This window comes from Falco punctatus (genome assembly GCF_963210335.1).
Source record: "Falco punctatus genome assembly, chromosome: 17".
Classification (NCBI taxonomy): domain Eukaryota; kingdom Metazoa; phylum Chordata; class Aves; order Falconiformes; family Falconidae; genus Falco; species Falco punctatus.
Genome location: NC_137597.1, coordinates 1,436,405 through 1,458,590, shown reverse-complemented (window position 1 = coordinate 1,458,590; position 22,186 = coordinate 1,436,405). Strand labels below are relative to the sequence as shown.

The 22,186-nt window shown below is 48.8% G+C and overlaps 2 protein-coding genes across 2 annotated transcripts in view; both read right to left on the bottom strand.

Moving 5' to 3' along the window:
* IPO9 (importin 9) overlaps nucleotides 1-4,145 on the bottom strand; it is a 39,611-nt gene extending 35,466 nt beyond the window's left edge. The window contains exon 1 of the mRNA XM_080367447.1: nucleotides 3,959-4,145. Coding sequence (XP_080223573.1) covers nucleotides 3,959-4,130 — 172 coding nt within the window. The 5' untranslated portion in view covers nucleotides 4,131-4,145. The remainder of the gene's footprint in view (nucleotides 1-3,958) is intronic.
* Nucleotides 4,146-12,110: 7,965 nt separating this feature from the next.
* Nucleotides 12,111-22,186, bottom strand: part of KDM5B (lysine demethylase 5B) — a 55,356-nt gene continuing 45,280 nt past the window's right edge. Inside the window, exons 21-27 of the mRNA XM_080367436.1 lie at nucleotides 21,569-21,748; nucleotides 20,594-20,752; nucleotides 18,468-18,953; nucleotides 16,094-16,205; nucleotides 14,542-14,696; nucleotides 13,646-13,972; nucleotides 12,111-12,978 (exon numbers count right to left, since the gene is read on the bottom strand). Of these exons, the coding sequence (XP_080223562.1) occupies nucleotides 12,841-12,978; nucleotides 13,646-13,972; nucleotides 14,542-14,696; nucleotides 16,094-16,205; nucleotides 18,468-18,953; nucleotides 20,594-20,752; nucleotides 21,569-21,748 (1,557 nt within the window). The 3' untranslated portion in view covers nucleotides 12,111-12,840. The remainder of the gene's footprint in view (nucleotides 12,979-13,645; nucleotides 13,973-14,541; nucleotides 14,697-16,093; nucleotides 16,206-18,467; nucleotides 18,954-20,593; nucleotides 20,753-21,568; nucleotides 21,749-22,186) is intronic.

Genomic DNA, 22,186 nt, shown 5'->3' with positions numbered 1-22,186 from the left:
GCAGAGCCGTGAATGGGTATTTTCGGGAAACTCTCCACACTGACAATGGGATTTCTTCTCCCAGTGACAATAGTGAGGACAGCCTGTTACTTTTTAAGGTATCATCTGGGCTGTGTCCTCCTCTCCCAGCATTACTTCGCTGACCAACACTGGCCCACACATACCGTTTGCACACTCGACTTACTCTTGTGAAATCATTCTGTAATTTTTGCCATCGATTCTCACTCTGGCCAGACCGAACAGCACTATCAGCAACTTCGCCACACAATTACTGACTCTTTTCCACATCATTTACAGATGTGCTGTGCAGTCCAGCTTCATGTGGGACCCTAGATTACCCCCCTGCAGTGTGAAACATGACCAGTCACTGCTACCTCTTTTCTTCAAGCTTTTAATCAGTTATTACTTCAAGAGGTGTCAACAGCAGTTTAGTTTCTTCAACAAGTTTCAGTAAGTGAATTTTTTAAAAGCTTTTTGGTAGTTCCAGGACTTCTTCAACAGTTCCTCTATTAAACACAGATCAACTCTGCCACAACAATCTCATGTACTCTGCTCTACGCATTCCAACTCTTGCCATAACTTTAACTATTACAGGCAGTACAAAAGCCATGCCAACTCACCTGTAACCACCCCAACATTCACCTCTCCACTCCTCACCTTAGAGCCCTTACTAAAAGCTGTCCTGTGTTTACCAACTTAAATTTATCTGGTCCCTAAATGACCTTAAGTGGCAATTTTTACAGCATAATTTGGAGCACAGTAATGTAATGTTTGAGTCCCTTTAAAACTCTTGGGAGATCCATCCTGTAGCGCTTGCTGTCTAAAGTAAACCAGCAAGTGAAAGTGCTTCTACTCATGCTTTAAGGTGACATGGATTCTCCCATGTGACTCCTGTAGAGGCCCTTCAATGGGGCAAGTTAAGTCAACGCCAGCACAAGGAATTCAGCTTTCCTGCAGCCCTATGCTCCTTTAATGTGTCTTGCACATCACATCACCTGGTGGCTATGAACACCTCTGAAATGCTTTCTGCCTCTGCAACATTCGAAAGCATCGCAAGTTTTATGTCTTTAACAAGTTCTTCCTTTTTTTTTTGCCCTACCTTCATTTATTTTGCACTAAAAGTGCCAACACTTGTGCTCTTTTTCACTGCCCTCACTTTTACTTTCAGCTTCTTCACATTGCTACATCTTTTGTTTCTTTAAAGTACTTCTGACACATATGATCTACATTTCTTTACCTCAGTAATACAGTGTTGGCAAACACTATTCCTTTAGTTCCTCCTCTTGGTTTTTGCAAGTCTTTCCATACCTAAGAAAGCAAAGAAAGGAGACTCCCTCGCATGCTGCTTGACTAGGACAAGAGAAGAGGAGTCACAGAAGCACAGAATAATTCAGCTGAAAGAGACCTCAGGACATCTCTAGTCCAACCCCTATGATCAAAGCAGCACCAAATCAGGTTGCTCAGAGCATTTTCTAGGCAGATCATACTCAAGGATGGAAACGGCACAGCTTCTACAGACAACCTGCTCCAAAGCTTGGCTCTCCTCACAGTGAAAAAAATTCTCCTTATACCCAGTCTGAACTCTTGCTTCAGTTTGCTCCTGTTTTCCTTTATCCTCTTCCTTCCATTCCCTCAGCACCTTGACAACCTCCTCATAGCTACCAGAAGCTGCTGTCAGATCCACCCAAAACCCCCTCTCCTCTCCATACAGGAAAACCCCTCTGCCCCAGCTCTCCTCATGTTGTCAAGTGCTGCAGTTCCCCAGCGGGTTTGACAGCCCTTTGCTGAACTCCTGCTCGTCACCGTCCTTCCTGTACTGGGGGGCTGGGAGCAAGACCAGACAAGTATCATCAGTGTGGTCTAACAAGTGCTGACTAGAGAGGGCTGATCACTGCCTCTGATCCTGTTCATGCAGCCCAGATGCAGGTGGCCTCCAGGCCACGCTGCTGGCCCTGTCCAGCTCAGCGGCCACCATGATTTCCAGGCTCTTTGCCACAAAGCTATTCCCCAGCCAGGCAGTGCCTGAACCACATCCTTGTGGTGGGTTCTCCTATTTCAGGTGCAGAACTTGCGATCTGTTGTTGCTGAATTTCAGGAGGTTCCTCTCAGTCCATTCCGGCAGCGGGTCTCTGGGTGGCAGCCTTGCCCTCAAGGACATCAACTGCTTCCCCTCCAGTTTGGTGCCACCTGCAAACTGCATGAGAGGGTGCTCTGTAGCCTCCTCCAGGCCATGGGTACAGGTCCTGCAAGAGACCTGCGCAGTTCTGGGACTGCAACTGCAGACAAGTATTGGGTGACTTTAGGATATTTGTAAAACCGTGAAAAAACAGAAACATAGATGACTCCACTCCTCTTGCCCTTAATGTTATCCACCAAATATATTTCTGCTGCATTCCTGGGCTCTCAAAGGGACCTTACGGACATCCATCACCTAGAGCCCTCAAAAATACTCTCTTCTGGAAATCTCACACAAACTCGTGTTTTGGGGGAAAAAAAAGTTGCCAGTGAAGAGCATGCTGACCGCAGTAGCTTTGCAAGGCAAAGGCTCTATGGGTCAACAAACCTCACAGACTTCCAGACTTGTACCATCGCAATGCCAGGAAATCACTCATTAAAACCTCCAATAGCTGCACTGGCAACCCATGTTTCCTGGTAATCATCAAGGAAGACTTAACCTGAGAGTGTTAACAAGCACATGTTAAGGGACCACACAACATGAAACATTTCATCAAACAATCTGCCTTCCCCTCATCACCCCAGTCTCATTCCCAGACTCATCACATGTGTCCATCACAACACTATCCTCGACCCCGTCACGGCCTTACACCTTCCTTCTCTTTACTATAAACCTCCAATAACATTTCTGACCTATAGTTCAGGTAGAGAAAGACTTTAAAACACTTCACGAAACACTTTCCAAATGGCACAATCAGGCAAAGGTAAGGCAAAATTTCCCAGAGGGTACATGAACAACCAGCCCATCAAGCTGCCAGGCCACAGGTACATCTGAGGGCTGTATTCTCCAGTGCCCAGCTCCTGTCACAACACATCACCTGCAAATCTTCCAGTGGTTTCCGCACATTCCAGTTCTTTGGGATGGGTCATAAAATTTAAGCTGAAGTAAAATTAAACGTTACCATCAATAGGTTTTTTAACGGTAGCTTCCACCCAGGAAAAGCATCAAGTGCATCAACCAGCTTAGGGCCACCATAAAAAGGCCAGATGAGTAATGGAATAATTAGAGAGACTGTTTGAATTTGAGGTGCTTGCTCTTGTAAGCTGTATTTTTTTCAAAGCCGTAGGCCAGTTGCCATCCAGCTCCACTGTCCTGCATCTCCGTAGCTCTCCACAACAGAACGGAGCACCGGTGTAAGGGTTTCACACAAGATGAGGGTACAGCTGTGCCCAGACCGTGCTCAGCCCAAACCACGCCACGCACGGCCGCCCGCCTGCGGGACCGGGGCCCGCACAAGGGCTCGCAGGGCCAGAGGCGGAGGGGGCCACCGCCGCGGCGGGACAGGGCTCGCTGACAACGTGCAGCGGGGGGACCGCCCCGCCCGCCGTGCGACCGGCCCCGGGGCCTCGGCCCAGGCGGGAGAGGTGCCCAGCGCAGCGGGGTCGCTGCTTCGCCGCCCGCTCCCCGTCCTGCCATTAGCGCGCTCCGAGCGCCCCCCGGGCAGCGCCGGCACCGACAGCCGCCGTCCCGCCCGCCCCGCCTCGGAGGCCCCGCCGCAGGCCCCAGGCGGCCCCGCCGAGCGGCACCGGCCTCCGGGCGGGGCAGGGGCTGCTCGGGGGCGCCGGGCACGGGCCCGCCGCCACCGCCTGCTCCCCGCCGGCCCGAGCGCTGCAGCTGCAAGTTTGGCCGAGGCCAAGGCGCGGCCACGAGGCGCCGGTGCCGGGGAGGACGGCCCGGCCCCGCCCCGCCCCGCTCCCCTCAGCGCGGCCCGGCCTCACTCACCCTCCGTCACCTCCAGCACCTTCACCTGCTCCTCGGCGGCGGCGCGCACCGCCTGCACCGGGCACAGGATCCCCGTCAGCGTCTCCACCAGCGCCTCCTTCAGCCCCTGCGCCACCGGCCCCGGCCCGGGCCCCGGCCCCCCGCCGCCGCCCGCCGCCGCCGCGCCCGCCATCGACCCCCCCCCCCCCCCCAGCTTCGCCACCGCGCGCGGGCTCCGGGCCGCCGCGCGCGCCAAACGCACGGCACGCACGCACGCGCGGAAGCGGCGCAGAGCGTCCCGCCGGGCAGAGGGGACGCCGCGGCTCCGCGCGCCGCTCACAGCGCCCCCCGGCGGCGCGGCGGGACCTCGGCGGCGGGGCCGGGCGGGGCCTCGCAGCCGGCGTGTTCCCGCGGCAGCGGGCGCCGGGGGTGGGTCGGAGCCCGGGGAAAGCGCTGAGGGCCTCGGGCTCCCGCCGCGGGGCGCAGCCGCCTGGGCCGAGCCGGCTCAGTTTCGCCTTCGAGGGGCACGAGGGTTCCCCACGGGGGCGCCGGGGGCTGGGTCCTGCCCGCCCCGCTGCCGCGTTCTGTGCGGGGCCGGGCCGGGCCGCGCTCCCGGGCAGCTGCTCAGGACCCCGCGGCCCCGGGCGGTCAGCGAGGCCTCAGGTTCCCGGTTCCCGTTCGAGCGACGCTGTGTGAGGCGGGGGGCCGGGCGGCGCAGCTGCTCCAGCCACGGGCACGCCGGGGGGCGCCGCGCCGCTTCCCGCTCCGTTTTGTACGGCCGTTCCTCGGGCGGTGCGGGCGGCTGCACAGATCGCCGCGAGCAAGCGGCGCCGGCACGGGCAGACCGGGCGGCGGCGAGGGGCACCCGTAAGCGGGTCCCGCTGGGGCCGCGGCGCTGCCGGGATCCCGCGGCCCCCCCGCGGTGCGGACCCGCAGCCCGGCCCCGGAGCGGTTTGTGTGCGAACATGGGCCGGTGCCGGGGCCGAGCCGGGAGGCGGCGGGGACGGCAGCCGCGCTCGGACATCCCCGCGGTGCCAGCGGCTGCGGTACACACTTCTTACTCCTTCCCGACAGGTCTCTTGTGCCTTCAGCCTCCCTCCAGCCGCGAGGAGCTGCTCTTTCCCGAGGAAGCCTGTCCTTCTTCCCGGCACTGGGGGGGGGGCGATCTCCCTGCCCACGCCACACTGATTGAAAGCTGCTTGAGTAGTAGCTGGTCCTGGTCCTTGTCCCTACTCAAGCAACTACCTGAGTATCAAGTGATTACCTAGTGTTATAAATTGAGACCACAATTGATCATAATCCAATTAAAATTTTATTAATTATAGCAAGTAGAATATGAGCAAAAACAGCGCTGGACGGCAGGGGAGTCTGCGCTCCACCAACTGCCGCCCTGAGCAGTTTAAACAGTCCTTTTTTATACTTTTTACTTTCGTGTTCATGAAGTAGTGGAGGTGTTAACCCCTTACTCATATATCTTTATATGGGGTCGTCTGTCTTGTTTCTGTCTGGCGGTTATCTTATCTTTCACAAGAGGCATCCTGGACATCTGGCGCCTAGTCTTTACATTATGCTTAACATAAATCTTAATAAACAATATCCTAGTCCATACTTTCTTACACCTAGTAATAGATGGGCTACCACTAGCAGTATCTGGTTTTCATGTCATGGTGCTATTTAACAATTAAGCATACCTCACCACTTGTGCACTAGTGTTGCTCCTTTCCCTACCCACTCATCGCTCTCTGTATTGTGTTTTACTCCAAGCCAGCTTTGCCAGCCTCTTCAGAGTCCATTCCTCTGGGATAACGTGTCCAGTCACATTCCTTCCCACCAATATATTTTTAAACATTCTTGTCAAGAGTGATGCAAGCAAATGCTCCTATAAATCATGCATGTGACTTTTGCAACCCAAGTTCAAGTTCTCAACAAGTAGAAAGAGCAACTCAAAATACTGCAGGAACAGCAGGCTGGGTTCAGGTCCCACTGCACAGCGGCACCGTCCCTGTCCCACAGCCACCCCCTCCCCGCCTCGCTCCAGCCCTTCCCCTGCGCCACGCAAGGCTGGACAGCCAAACTGGTGAGCAGGCAGGGACCCCCTTGGCCGCAGCTCCTCCTTTCAGGGGAGCCCTGATGGTGGCTGGGGCCCGTCCTGTGCCCACCCCAGCCCTGCGTGGGCTCCCGGTGGCAGCAACAGCTCTTCAGAAGGCAACTTCACAGCCAAAGCAGGCAGTGAGGGGGCATGAACGGCTCTCCAGAAGCGCCTCTGTGCTTACACTAGATGCTCTCCAGACAACTGCAGTTAAGTGAAATCAGTCCACCATGACAGTTATAAAAACATCACCCGCACCACCAAGTTAGATTTTCTTCTGCTAAAGTTAGGGAAGTGGGGCAGATCTTTCCCCCTGAACTGAACAGGGCCACGGCTCAGGCAATGCCCAGCACTCCCCACAGCCCATGCCAAGCCACGCCACACTCCCTGGCAGCAGGCTGGGGACAGCAGAGGTCATTCCCAATCAGGGGCGCAGGTACAACCAAGTTAGGTTGGTATTTTTGCGGGGAGAGGAGCAGGAGAAGAGCAGGCTTCAGCCGTGCTGCTTGCACCCAAAGGCGAAGACTGGGTCTTGGCAGCTGCCAGCACGGCCAGGGCACGCACACCCCCATCCCTTGGGGCTGCCTGCTCACGGTGAGCACCCGGGTTCTCTACAGGGTGAATATAAAGATGACTTTTCTCTCTTCTTCCCAATCCAAAACACTGCTTCTGCTGGAGGAACAAACATATGTTTGTACAGGGTGTAACTCTTGCTAGCCGGGGGTCATCTGCTCATCTTCGCACTGTTCTAGTATTTTGGCTTAGTGGAAAACACAAGCAAATTCCTACCGCCCCGAAATCAGTGAGACAGGCCCAGGACTATCACACCAGACTTCCCGCTGGCACCCAGTGCTGGCTGGCTCACGTCAGAACAGACACGTCTGTGCACGTATTTGTTAAGAAGTGACAAAAATGATCACAAGTCAGAGCTGTTTTCTTTGCACTTCCTAACATCTCGCAGAAAACAAGGATGCGCTTTAGGGAGAGGAGGGGTAGGTATCCCACAGCAATGCTTGTCTGGCCCATAATACTTTTTTGCTCAAGTGACCATACAACTGCCCTGAATGCTCCAACTTATCCTTCTGTATTTGTAGAAGTTACATTTATTTGAATCTGCCAGGCTTTTTCAGGTTTGAATTCCCATGTGTTTTGTACACTGCATGGTCTTTTCACATATTTTCTGCCTAGATGCTTCCTGCAAAGCCAGCGGACTCGGAGCTCGTCTTTCAAATGCCATCCATTTTGCCTCAAAGCCAAATGGGTTCTGACATTCATCTTTCTTTTGACATGCTTTAGGGGAAGAAAATTCAGTCACCACAAAATATTATATTCTCATCACGAAAAGATATTTTATGATGAACTCCTTGTTTCCTCCTGTGATGTTTCAACTCACAGGTGAGGCACACAAGCCCTTGAGCTCCCCTGTGAACCTGTGCCAAGGAAGACCCCACAGAAGGATGTGCAGCAGACAGGGGACTGGTGTTAACAGCAAAAACCCTCCCAGAGACATGGGGGCCAGCACAAGGAACAGGCACAGCATCAACCCAACTTACCAGGGACATAACGTGGGACGTGCCTGACCTGTCCCCACCTGATTAAAATTTAACTCCAGGCAGCAACACAAACATGAAACCCCCAAAGCCCAGCAGACACCAAAGCAGCCCAAACACGCTACAAATACTTTTCAACATTGGGTTTATCCTCAACAAACCCTGGGTGTGGAAATATTCTTTGAGCAAATTAGGTGTTCTGTAGACAGGGAGCTACTGTTTTTACTAGCTTTTATAAAATACTCATACGATTTTAGATGCCTAGCTCACATAGATCTGGATGCAAGCACACACGCATACACACACAAGATCTGGCCCAGTATTGTGATTAAACAGCCAAATACCTTTAAAAACATTACCATAAGTAGTAGGATTAAGAAACATTTCAGAACTTGAAAAACTGAGGTACATAAGGTACCTTCATGAAGCTGCACCTATTTCTTTTCAACCACCTTTTAGCAAACCCTCCTCTCAGCACTTGGGAGTTTTGGACCCAGCAGCATATCACATCATCACACATGCTGCTTTTTTTTTCCCCCATAAAATATTTGTTCCTTCTACCCACGATCTTTTTATGGAACCCACTGATACCTTTTTTGTCTGTCTTGAATAGAAGCTGAGTGTTGAACCTGCGTGCTATTAGTCTAGCGTGACCGTTCTATCTCCTCTTCAGACGCAGCTTTTATTTTTATTAATGCTCTTCTCAGTGTGGGGCTGTTGCCTTCAGAGTCTGGCATGTTTATGTCCTAGAGGAGAACTCTCAATATGCGGCTTGTTCACTTCTGAAGAAAGGATAAATCTATTCTTCAACGCTGTAAACTCAACTCTTCTCTTGGAAAAGCACATTCATTTCTAGACTCACAGAAGAGTCATCTCTGCTCCTTCATGTTGCTTCCAGGTAGCTGCTGCCTGTGTGTATATTCTGGAGATCTTCCCTTCCTAAATCCCCTGTGACATGTAGTTGTGTCCCACAGATACATCTCCTGCTGCAGATACAGCAGCTGAAACTCTCATCATTGCTTTTCTCTTTGTTGATCCGTTCCCTGCCCTGGCAGGGCTCTGGCTGCAGCTGAAGTCCCTCGCTGGAACTCCCTTTTCCCTGCAGTGCACTAGCGCATAAACCGTCCTCCACAGACGGTCAGCTGGAACAAAGAGCATCTTTTGTGTCAAGCTGTAAAATTCACTGTTACTATGTATTTAGTCAGAATTAGACATCTCCCCTTCCTGTCCCTGGGTCAGGCTAACAAGTGACTGCTGAAGTCCCACGACGCACAGACAACATTTCAGTTCTGGTTTTCCCCTCTCGGTGCCATTTAACATGCGAACATGTGGCTCCACAGCTGGAAAGGGAACATTCCCCCTCCCCGAATCAATCGTTTGTACACCTGAATTTCAACTGTATACAGAATATTAGAGACTGATGTGTTGTCCCTAAGAAATGACATCCTTTTCTCTGGAACCCTTTTTATCCCTCAATAGCATACCTTGCCCGTCTTCCCATCGCAGAGGTGTCAGCGTGGGCCATCAGCCAGAAGGCGCTGGGGAAGGGACGGACTCGATTACTGTTTGAGACAAGAAGTTTGTATCAAATCCCTCTTTTCTCCACTTTGTTCCACACATTTTTGTCTTTGATGGAGGCCAGTCGGGCTGACCACTGATCACACCAATAGCGCAATTCCAGCAGCGGTTTCTGCCTGTGGCAATAAATGCCGTGTGCGCATTGCCTGGGTGCGGGTAGAGAAAAGATGACACGCGGTGGTGCAAGAAGAGTGTCAAGAAAACCAGCACTGCTTCAGACACCTTCATTTAGGCAAGTGCCGACATGACTATCTAAAATTTCTTTTCCCACCTTCTGCAGGGACCCATCCAAGGCTGCAGATCTGTGTGGACACCTGGCTGCCGCTGTGGGTCACAGTGCAGCAGCCATCATTTCCAGTCTTCCTGCCTCCTGTGGCCAGTTCCGCGGTGCTCGGTGACTGGACTCGAGGCATCCCCAACCTGTGCTGGGAGTCACGAAGCCCCTTCATCCTGCGTTGGCTTCTGAAACTAGGGCCAGGCCCGAAGGGCTGCCCTGCAGACGGGGGTCAGAGTGCTGGAAAGCCCAATTCAAACAATTTAGAAACTTCAGGAACTAAATCCTGGAGCACTGTGGGCTTCAGTTTAAGACCAGGAACAGATGGAACCAAAACCTTGCCTCTCCTTCAGATCAGTTGCCTTCCTGGTGCTGTACGTGACCACCACTGTCGCAGGAGGGCACGTATTAGTCTGCTCCTTATGAGGCGAAGAAAATGCCCATCAAGCAGATTAAATGTGGCACAACAAACAATCCTAATGTCTTGATGGATGGTACAGGCAGGCTTTAAATAAAAGGTAGGGTAACTAATTTGGGTTTTGTCCTATTTTATCATTAAACTAACGTAGAGGCCATAAGCTATTCTTATTAAAGAATTAGGATCTGAACAACCTAGGGAGATGTACTTTGTTGCTTTGTTCTAAAAAAAAAAAAAAAAAAAAAAGAAGAAAAAAAAGCAGAATGGGATGGGAAGGACTTGTTTGTTTGTTTTGGTTTAGCCTCTGACAATCTAGGATGGACAAGAGGAGGGGTGAAAGGGATGGCTGACCCCAACAGACCCTGCTGCTGGGGATGTTCTGCCCTCATCATCTTCCCTGATTAGGAATGTGCAAGGGATGCTCACAGAAGAACCCACCCTGAAGCAAGCAACAAATCTCTTGCTTATTTAGTTTGACAAAAATCAAACCCTAACCTAATCAAGTTCGCAGTATCTACATGGGGATGAAATCTAAGGCCCCGTGGCACAGCAGTCACCACCATCTCTGCAGCAACCTCCAGCCACCTGTTCCCAAGGTCACAATTCCAGCAGGAAATAAAATGCAAATCCTCAAGCAGATCTTGTATTTTAGGCACAGGTCACCCAGGGAGTGGGGTTTCCATTTCTTGAAAATTTTCAAGCAACGATGTGGTAGTTTCCAGAACATCATGCTATAATTCTATTGCATTCTTAATCCTGATGCTAGATTTTCTTGTCAGGACCACAAAGGTCTCCTCTGGCCCCTACAGTCCACAACATGACAACTTTCCCTTGGTCCTGTACTGAATCATCAGGCTAAACTTAACTGCATCATATTTCCTCTAGCACTTTTTGTTAGACAGCAATTCATTCAATGGGAAAAAAAAAAAAAAAAAAAAAAAAGGGATACTGGGAGAGAAACTTCTGTAAACATTTTCAGCTACATCAAAACACTGTGCAAGCTCTTTGTATTTCAGGTTTGTTCATCTGCCCCCTTTGAAAGGGAATTACAGATCAGTGATGTACACGTGGTCAAGGTCGTCTTCGCCCACCAGCACCACTTTTAGACAAATCATCTGTGCCAGGCTGAAAATTCTTTTAACAGTTAAAAAAACAACGTGAGACTAAAAAGCATGCTCAATGTTCAAAAAACAAACTCCAAACCCACCCCCCTGGGACACCAGAATTCTTGCACAGTTCTGATTCACCACACAAATCCACCACGTCGGTATCCGCTACATATGGCTTAAAGGCTCTGCCCAACGCCCTGTAGCTGCTCATGGGAAAAGGTCTCAAACCATCAGGAAAAAAAAAAAAAAATCTACCAGCAAATTCTTCTTGATGATGAACGGAGGGAATACCAATACTGCCACGGTTTTGGTGATGGCAGGATGTCATAAGGATAGTGCATACCCTGGTACACAGATCTTCTAGACCTCCCATCTTCCAGGGCTCCAGAAGTTCCACTTCTTAGCAGGCCACAGAACCACCCCAGGGTCACCAGGCCACTTCCAAAGCTACGTTCTGCGTGAGCAATTGTTCCCCAAAGGATTTCAGGTGCAGCCCCACGTGGAGCACCTCACGGGCTTAAACAAACCACCTCACCTCCTCAGAGATCCCGTACCTTCCAAGGCAGCACTGCTCCGCCACCACCTGCACCGCCCCGATACCCACCAGGCTACGGTCCCTAAACAGTCTTTGATAGAACTGTAACCAGTCCAGAACCTTCCTTATTCTTCAGGCTTTCAGCCTCAAAGCAAGCAGCAGCGGCTGACGGGAGCCTCCCACGGCCAGGCAGACGCTCTGGGGGCCACCAGGACACGCGTGCAGAGCCAGCGGCAGCGCACGCCGCAAGGCAAGTTTCTCCTTCCGAAGCCAAAGGAGCTGCCCCTGCCTGAATTCCCCATTCCTGCCCCTGCCAAACCACAAATCATCATTTCAATCCTTTTTATTTTAATCCTGTTAATTCACCTAACAGGCAGGTCACTTCAGTTTTGGAAAAGCTCTGCAAAAAAAAACCCCGAACTTTAAAAGGTCTGTGTTTGGGGTTTTTTTTTGGTATGCGAAATGTTTTGCTCTGCCTTCTCCTTCCAAAGCTGAATATACAAGTAAGAAAATATCACTGATTTTGCTTTTTTTTTAAAAAAGATGCATTTCTCTTGAATAAGAGAACCCATCAATGCAATCAATATGGATCCAGAGGGAAATGAAACTGCAGTTCAAGCTCTCTAAAAACACCAACATTTAATTTTATAACATAACCAGGGGTTTATTCCACAATATAAACTGCAACATTTGATACAAGCTACCCAAAAAAGGAGAAAGCCAAAATACAGCTGTGGCAATTACTTTACAGACCTTTTTTTTTCTCCTGTCTTCTACATCACTGGGCCATCAGTGACACTAGGATCTAACATTTGCTTTCTGTACATCAACCAATGCTAGAAGCAACACGCTGTTCAGAATTGTCATTCCAGTCACTGAAACCAGACATAGAAGTTATTGCTCAGATAAATAAACCTAGTCTACGAAAAACAAAGTGGAAAAAAACTAAAGTCTCCAAGGAGTTAAACAGAGTAAACAGGGATTTCCTCACAAGAGGATTTATTGGAAAATTCGTGGTGCAGGTTGTTTTGCACCTAACCCAAGCTGAATTAAATACGCCGGTAGATCCCAGAGAGGTAATTTAACGCTGTACAATAAAAGGTGCATGTTTCAAATGCCTTCCAAATTGGTGGAAACCCCTGCTAAACAGTCAGCATCTCAAACCTCAACAACCACAAACAGATCAAGGGAAAATACAAAAGTGTCAAAAACTGTTTTGAGTTCTGGAAAATGATCCCATAAGGATAGAAGTAGCACCATTTGCAATCTGGTTCTTAAACCAGCCCCTGTGGCTTTATTGGAAAACTGATAACCTTCTTTATTCAAGTCCTGAAGGGTTTATGGGGAGTTTTACTTCCGATATTGAGAGTCCTTCCCAGTGCAGCTGATGCAGATGTAGTCCTCCTTCTCTGCCATTTCTGGAGAGATGCCCACACACACCTGGTGGAACCACTGGTTGCAGCTGCCATCGCACTGGACCCAATCCACCTAATGGGGAACAGACACACTGGTGTTCAGCGAAGGACCAAGCAAACACCCAGAGCATTAAGTCATTTTGGGGATTAATCCATCTGAGTGAGAAATGTCCCGTTCTACGACTGGCTAGTGCTGGATATTCAACCGTGCTCACTGTTCTCTGGACTCCTGCAGTCCAGCTCCTCTGAAGGAGAGAGGAGGGCACACTTCCCTTATCCCTCTCCTGTTGCTCTCCCACTGACAGCATGATTATGGAAGGCAACTTCACCACAGGCTCACAGGCATCAGATGTCCCTCATCTCCACTCTCCAGTCAGGATGGACTCCAGGCAGCCCCACGGCACTGCCCCCATCCACAGAAAGGCTGCAACCCACAAAATCTACCTACATCTCTACTTCAAGGGCAGAGATGAGTGCAGTGTCTGCACAGCCCATCTCCCGATTCCATGCAGATGTTTAGATGTTCACCTGCCTTCCCCAGTCCCAGCTGCACGGCTGCTCTGGGAGAAGATGAGAAGGGTCATTAACTAGACGTGTCCCTGCAGCAGCAGACACTGTCTCTGGGTTCTCAAGTGCCTCATGCTCTCTTTTTAACTAGTATTTCGGCAAACAGTTTCAGGGCAGCCAAACGCCCCAGATCCCAGCATTCAGACCACCACAGCAGGTCTGCTTCTACTGACCTCATCTCCCTCAGGCTGCAGACAATTCACAGCAGGGCAGATGGCATCGTCATCCTCCGAGTCCTCCTGCTCAGAGAATGACACATCTGAGGGAAGCAAGTGGCTTTCACTGGAACGCTGCATCTCAAAGAGACGCTCCCGCTCTCTCTCCAGTTTGTTAGTACAGAGATCCTTTGAGTGATTCAGTTTTAGTTTCTTCTTCTTGGGTGTTCTCATCTTTTTTACTCTTGCTCTCTTCTCATCACAGAAGCTCTCTCTCTCAAAACGACGCTTTAGTTTTCTCTCCATGTAACTAATTCCATCCTTTTTTCCTCGGCAACACTCATTCTGTTGGAAAGATATTTTGGCAAAATTTTAAGCATGCAACTAACACTCATTATCCTGTTGTTCCAAACCCTGCTTTTAGGAATAGGCTTAAGTAAGAGAGCAGCGTTTGACAGAGCACTGCCTTTTCACCAGAAGTGGGATGTGTGAGAGAAGCAAAGGATAGGATAGGGTCACACCCCAGTGACAGAACTTATAGAAAAAAGGATTCTCCTTTCCTTCCCCCGAGTCCACTGCTTCAAAGGCAGCTCTCTCTGAAAGCCTCTACAATACAGGACAAGAGACAAACGAGGATAGATGTATTTAGGTCCTGGTTGTCCCACAACAATTTAAAATACAGAGTGACCACAAAAACCAGATTCAAACTGCAAAACCATATTAGGCCACAAGTTTATTCAATAGTTTGTAACAGATTTGTTAAGTTATTGACCTCCTGACTCCTTTTGAATGAGGAAAATGTATTTTCATGGAAGTACAGCCACACAGACAAACCTCTTTGTAAAGCTTATGGGTTCAGGCAGAGCCTCCACGCCGAAGTGACCCCAAGCTCACTGCTGCTGTCAGACACTTGCCTTTTCATTTGTCGGTCCAACGGATGACCTCTGCTCTGTCTGCAAAACAGGGCTTTGCTTTGTGAATAGGATCTGGTACAGCTCCTGTATTTCCGGCAGAGAAACCTGTAGCAGCTGGGCTTCCATCATCAGCTCATCCAGCTCTGTGCTAATGACTATTATGAAAGACAGGGAGAGAGGAGAAAAGGAATTCTTCAGTGTCAGCACTAACGAGAACTGCACAGATAATGAAAATTCTTCTCTGGTAGCACATTTGAAAAAAAAAAAAAAACCCGCAAACAAAAAAACCCCAAACCCACAAAAAAACAAACCACAACTGCAACAGACTTTAAATCTGCAACTGTATGAATTAACTCTTATCTGTTCCCTCTTCATCGCTCACTTTTAACAGCAGAGTTAAAAAGATAAAGGCTTGCACAGAAGTTACTGCACTTGGCTCAGCATCCTTCCTGGCTTGCATTTTTTACTGATTTGAGCATAAGCAATTGCCATCATTTTTGGCCATTTCTCCTGCTTCTGAAGCTACAAGAAGCGTGATGATCCCCTCACTACGTAATAAGTGGGTAAGGTGAACAAACTGAGTGAAATTGTAAGTGAAGCTGAGAGAGGAGGAAGAGCCAAGAGGACAAGCCTTGCAACTGAGTCCTGCTGTACAGTCATCACCCAGTGCTGCTATCGAGCTTCAGAACTTGCACTGGGCTTTTCAAACAGTCACAGCTAGGGGAGACCAAAACCACTGTGTAAGTAACAGCTTTTTAATATAGTGTTCAGTACAACTCAAATATAGCCTGAAAAATAAACCCTGCAGAACAAAGGCCTGCCTTGTTGGATTTTAACTGTAACATTAAACTGAAGCGCCTTGTGTAATATTAGTACAGACTAAGCTGCACTAACTTGAAAACATGAAGATAAGACTAGACCTGTGTCCCCGGATCATTATGCATCAGGAGGAAAGAATTTCTTTTACAGTTGTAAAATGATGCAATTTATAGCGTGTCAGTGTTAGTCCAAAAAACACAACGTCTGAGTTAGGGAGCATGGAAAACCTGCACAGAGCGACCTGGAGCACAGCAGCAGCCGCAGCACCTATGAAAACTTAAGTGTCTGTGACAGTTATGCAGCTGCAAAACTTACATTGACTCGTGTCCTGTGGATTAAGTCCCCCATGGCCTCCAGCACTACCTATTCCCATCCACTTCCTACCATTTCAATGGTCTCTCCCCTCCCCCTCCTGCAGCCCACGTGGCTGGCTGCAGCACGTTGTCAAGTTGGAAGAGGCCAGTTCTCAACTGATACCTCTTGTCCTATCACACCACATCGTTTCATTACATGTGGGAATCTGTATTGTTGAGAAATTTACCCCTTTGCCAAAGCTGGAGACATTAAGTTCCAAAGCTGCTGAGGGGATGGGAGAAGCAACCAGATGCAGAGTGCAGCCACGTGCCTCCCTGCCTCAGCCATCTCCTGTTGGCCAGGACACACTCTCTTCTCCACCACCAAACACAGGAGAAAGGAAGGGGGGGAAACCCACCACAAAGTAACGATTACAAACCATGAAGTGGGATGCAGTGCTGTCCTGTAGAAAATGGAGAATGTAAATATATGGTTCTGTTATCCCAGTCATGAGGCATGGAGAATGACATTGCTCCAATTGTCTGGGAAACCTAGAAAACAAAGCGCATCGATATTTTCACTAAACGTAGTTTTGAAGTGTCAAATAACTGCAATAGAATCAATACTTGTTTCTCCTACAATTGCTTAAATCTTATATTCCTAGAAACTGTTCAATCTAGTAAACCCAAATCCTTCATCCTACACTGGAAACAGGCAAAACCAACTTTACTGCCAGAATTCTTAGGTGTAAATTATCGTTTCCACAGAGCTCAGGAACCGGCCCTGGCACAGGCAGTCACTGCAGGATAAGCCCGGACTGGGAAGCGAGGGCTTCACCTCTAGGATCGACTCACGGTAAAATATTAGTTTCCTCCTTTTGTTCACAATAAAGAAGTGATTGCTCACTACCTTGCTCTGCTGAAACGCCAAACTGCTTGGAAGACTTCTCCTTACCCCAGCACGCACAGCAGACATGCCAACGGCAAACCGTGTGCTTGCATATGCAAAGGCCACTCACACAAGCCAGCAAGTGTCAGTTTTGGACTCACGAGTGTCAGAAAGGTGTCTCACCAGATGCTTTCCAAAATACCCACTACCTCACTAATTCAAGTGTCTGGACCCTTTCGAAAATCTGGCTCTCATCAGTTCTCACAACTGTTTTTCAAGTGAATTTTCCCCAACTCATCTAAATGCTCCACATTCTTCACTTTGGCCAGTGCCAAAGCAGCCCAACTCCAGCGGTTACTGCTACGCACTTCTCTGGAGGAACGAGAGTCTTGGATCACCCCAGATTACAGGGAAAATAGAACTGTTACAAGACAGGACAGCAATGCTGAGACACTGAATTCACCAAAAAACCACCTCAAATCCCCTTGAGACCAGAGTTTCAGCTTGGCTGCTGTGCCAAGATGGCTCTGGAGGCCACCTCTGAGCCACCCCAGTGCCACTGTCTCCAGGAAGGCTCCGTGGCCCAGGCACAGCAAGGGACCAGAGCTGGTGCTTGTGGTCAGATGCTCTTGCACTGAGCTTCCCAGGGACTTCTGATTTGGGAAATGCAGTCACAGGACCTGAACTAGCTCTGCTAGTTACCTTGATTTAGAGGTTTACTGACTTGAGCTCTACACCAGAAAAAAAACCGGTGAGACTGTTTTCAGGTTGGAGGAACCCCACAGCACCTCACTGAGCTAATAAAACTAAACTTACTGCTTCCATTTCTGGCCCAAACATCAACTTACATGCTCAAAATCTTGTCCGGCTCTTTTGAGTTACACTAGTAGGTCTAGCAAAAATATATTTTTGAAGCTGAGTTATCAGGAAAACTCTCTTAGATGCCTAAATATGGTTTTGATTTCTAAAACTAGGTTTGCCTATTTGAAAAATTTGGTCAACACAAGCAACTTGGTACAGCTGAGTTACCTGAGAAGCAGCTACAATACCTCGTCAAGCACATGTGGCACATTCTATATTTTATCATAACTGAGCGTGAAAACACAAACACACAGGCTAACTGTATAACAGGGTTGGACTAGCAAAATTAAGCTGTTTCAATCAAAAAGTAAAAGCAATAGAGTGCATTTCATTTTGGGGTGCTCTATGTTTTTTTTGTGCTGCACAGACCTGTTGTCTCAGATTTTTTCTGCATTTATCATCTCATGAAAGCTAGAAATGCTTAACCCATTTCCCACTTTCCCCACGCTTTTTGCTGAAAGGTCTTTACTGGAGGACATGTGAAACTCCCTCATGACCACACCTGAAACTGTTGCTGTAGCTTAACTCAGTAATGTTAGCAAAATATTCAGCTTGGGAGTTGTAGTGTAAGTGATAAGAGGAGGAGCAGTAATGGATGAAAATACCCTGTTGAAAACCACCTCATCTGAGAGCTAAGCTGGTAACAGACTGGACAGTTCGTGCCTCCGTTACTAATTCTCAAGATTTAACACTATATTGAAATACTTGTAAAAACAGAATATAAAGACTAATTGAATACTAAGCACTCCAGAAACAATACTTCAGCAGCTGTCATTAATAGCATCACTTGAGAGTGCAGGAGCTGGGAGGAGAAGGGGAAATAGGCCCTTCAGGAGTCATTGTTCCCAGGACTCCAGCAGCAGGAGAACATGAAGCTGTTGCTGGAGGACACTCATACCCTGGCTGTCACAGCAGAACCCAAACTCCTCGTATCAGTAAAGTGACACACAAACAGCCTGCCTTGCCAGTGTTTGTATATGGGCGCCACGAGCTCAGAGAGGTGTTAGAGACTGTTCTCGCTGACCACACACCACCCGCTGCAAGGAAACGCAGCTCAGCCTCACCTTGTTTGTCTCTGGCAACTGGCCTGCTGTGGCTTGCCATCTGTTGTACAATAATCCTGAGCCAACTTTGTCTTGTATGAGTTTTAGATTCCCTGAATATAACATTTGTTGCGCTCTGTGCTGCCAGTTCACAGTTCTCTCGATCATATACCGTAAGGCATCCCCCTCGGGAAGCCTCACACGGATACGCTGCAAGGAGGCCAGCAATGGCAAGATCTTTTCTAAAGGTGGCTTTTCTGATCGATGACAGTGCGGACAGAGCCACACACGAGGTCCCTGCAAAACGTTGGGCACAGAAACGCAGCCGGTATGGAAGAACCCTCTGCAGAGTTCACACTGTATCATGGGAGCAGCCGGCTCCTCCTGGCACAGACAGACTTTCAGTTCTGCATCCTCTTCACTAGACAGCACCTTCAATTCGTTTGCTGCTCGCAGAGAACGCAACGCTTCCATCTCCTTCAATCGGGCTTCCCCAAGCGTAGCCATCTAAAAGGGAGATCAAAGAAAGGAGCGTAACTCAAAAGGAACATCACTCATTAGAAGCAGGGTGACCGCTGCACAATCGCACTCTTTAAAATCCACCAGGGAGTATTTCAGATCTTTGAGGAGCTCCTCACCCCCGTAAGCCTTTCAAGGCTTTGAATGTTTGAAGCAAAGCTGTTATGAGAACGTGCAGCAACATGACTTCAGTCTCCTTCCATTTTCTCATCAGGCTGAAATACAAAGCTCATTCCTTTGCAAAAAGTAACCTCCTCCCTCCCTCCTTCCTCTCTGTTCCAAATCCTTTGTGTTTTGTACTACAAAAACATTACCTTCATATTAAAGCAGCTTAAATTCTGAAACAAGTACAGATTTGGCTTGCAGGTACTTCTCTGTGAACAACGTCTCTCAAGTATGTAGCCTGACACCGTATAACCTTAAAACACAGCTGGGCAGTTTTCAGAAGGTCAAATGCATCTCTTGATACCCACCTTGCACTCCCGAAGTGCATTGGGCCGTACCCTGACCTGTGTGCTCACTCTGGGGTTTGTAACCACCCTGTGAAATTCAGGTGTACCCCTGAATGTGGCATTTGCCCTTTCTGCACCTGCTCACGATCCTTTTTTTCAGGACTCTTTCGCACTAGCTGCTATTGAAGACAGCAATATAGTTCAGTTTCATAAAGGTCAATAGCTTTTATGGAACTGCTGCAGGTGCCGAGCCCTGCAGCTACAGCACTGGGCTGGGAAAGCATCCAAACCTTCACCGTAAAGAGATTCCTCTTCCCCTCACATGTCAGAAGCAAAACCTGCCACACTAAATGAATGCATTTTCCTGGGTGCAGTCCATGTGAGCGTCCTTCTCTTTCAATACCCCAACCCTTAATGAAATACTGTCTAATCAGAGAATAAGGGTGTGTGGTTCAAGGGACCCGGTCTCTTCTCCATACAGCACTCACAGGGACACAGTCTGGAAGTCCGGCTTTTCAGACAAGGGAGGCCAAAACCAAGCACTGAACCTACAGGATTCAAGCAGTTTCTGGAGGTTAAAACTTAAATGTCCCACACTTCAAACCCTACCTGGTCTGGTGCTCCTTGTTAATCATGGGACATTGTTTCATCTGACCATGGTGAAGGCTCTGAAATAGGTCTTTTGGGATGAAGCACTACACCACCAGCAAAGTCTGCATCATCCAGTTTTATTGGCTCCATAATGCATGAGGTTTTCTTCAATTATTTATGGTGTTTGCTTTAATTATAAATGGCATTGGGTTATTGTGTTCTTTGAAAGGATTAGACTTGGGAAACCCCTATCCTATCTTTAATAAGGTTTTGGTATGGTGGTGGAAAATGGATCTCAATTTTTTATTTGCCTATGCTTTGTTAGCCTGCAGGCATTGCCTGGTAAACTGTAAGGCTACTTCATGCACAAAGGCAACAAATTTTTTCCACTAAAAGCAATTTTGGGAAGTCTAAAGCAAACACAGAAAAGCACGGTGGAAGAAGTCCTTCTGCACAACAGCCCAGCAAGCAGAAAAGAGTGGGAGGTAACATTTCTACATGAGAGGCAAACATAAACAAAGATTTAAAGAACTGAGAAGAAACTCCAGTTCAAAAAAAAAAAAAAAAAAAGCTTAAAGCACATACCGCAGATGCAGTATCTTTGCTCTCAGAGAGCGCTCTTTCTAAGTCACTCAGAGTCTCTAGCTTAGCACTTTTCTTCTTTCCACTTGGCACGGGCTCCTTCAGCTTCTTCTGCTTTCTCTTCAGATTCAGTATTCCAATATCACACCGGGGACATAACACCTGATGGAGAGAAAAAGCCTCCATCAAATGTTGCCTGCAACATTTTGGATGCATTCATCCTGCCCTAGGGACAGCCATGACCGATTAGAACAGGGATTCCTGCTGTTTCTTCCACCAAAGGTCTGGGGGACTAGGATGAGGTTATCTGAAGATGGGGAGAGGTTAAAGATTCAATTTTATAAAGCAGCAGATCACGAAGACCTCCACGTTTCACTCAGGGTGCTGGCGTACAGACAGCCGATACACTGAACAGCCTCTGCGTGACTCAAGCTGGAAGCCCTGGCAAACAGCAGAGGATCCAGGGGCTGCCCTGCACTCCTGTCTGTCCTAACGGAGAGAGGAGGGCTGGGGGTGTAAGGGGGGCTCAGCGTAGCCTGGAGAGTGCGGATTGCTCAGGAAGCTGCTCACACAGAGCAGCACAGCCCGGAGGGCCAGCCAAGGCAGCTACAGGCTCACCCTTACGCAGCTACACCCACGGTGGGCTGGGCCCTACGCACTGAAGGAGATTCAGTGCCAAATGTCAATACTCCCAAATTCATACTGAAAATGTAAAATCGTGGCACAGCATGCTCTCGTTAGCCGCTGATTAAAAAGAACAGAGAAGTATAGCTAAATCTTAAGCATTTTACAAGTAAAATGATCATTAAAAGTATACGTCAACCTAAGAAAAATTATGTTAAAACTAGTAAGGTAATCCTAAAGCAGTCCTGCAAATATACTTTAAATTTACTGCTACATCATGAGTTAATACTGTAACTCTGATGTGCTTTTGCGGTGGTATGGATGGTGGTTTTCTCCAGAGCCGAGAAGTCTTACCTCCAAAAGTGAGTAAGGGGAGTTCTCGCACAGAAACGTGTTAGCTGCACACTCCTTCCACGCTTGAACTTCTGACACCAAGGACTCCAGCCTCGGCAGGTAGTCCAGATGCACCGGAATAGACCGGCCTCTCACGACAAGCTCTGCTAGCGTGTCCAGTACAGGCACACGTCCTCCGACCTGTTTGATTAGAAATTAAGAAATATCTGATGTGTATAAAACATACCACTTCCTTGAATCCCAGCAAGTCATTTCGATTAACTAAAGGTAGAGCTTGTAAAAGCAAACAGACGCTTCGGTCACTTCCACAGCTGTCATCCCAAGACTTGTGCTTCTCATTCTGTGCTTAAGGACAGAGAAAACTAATAGAACACTTGGGGGGGGCGGGCAGCACATGAGAGCCAACAATATAAGCAGACCTCCAATCTCCAATCTAACAATCTGCATTTGCAACAGAAAATCAAAATAATTTTGAAACAGGCCCAGAAGGCAAGTCTAACGCCGCCCCTGCCACGCGCCAAGGGCGAGGAACAATCTCAAGGACGCACGGTGGGTTTGAAGGCGAGATGTTGGCTCGCCCGGCTGCGTGTGCCTAAGGCGGCCCAGCCACCAGGAGCC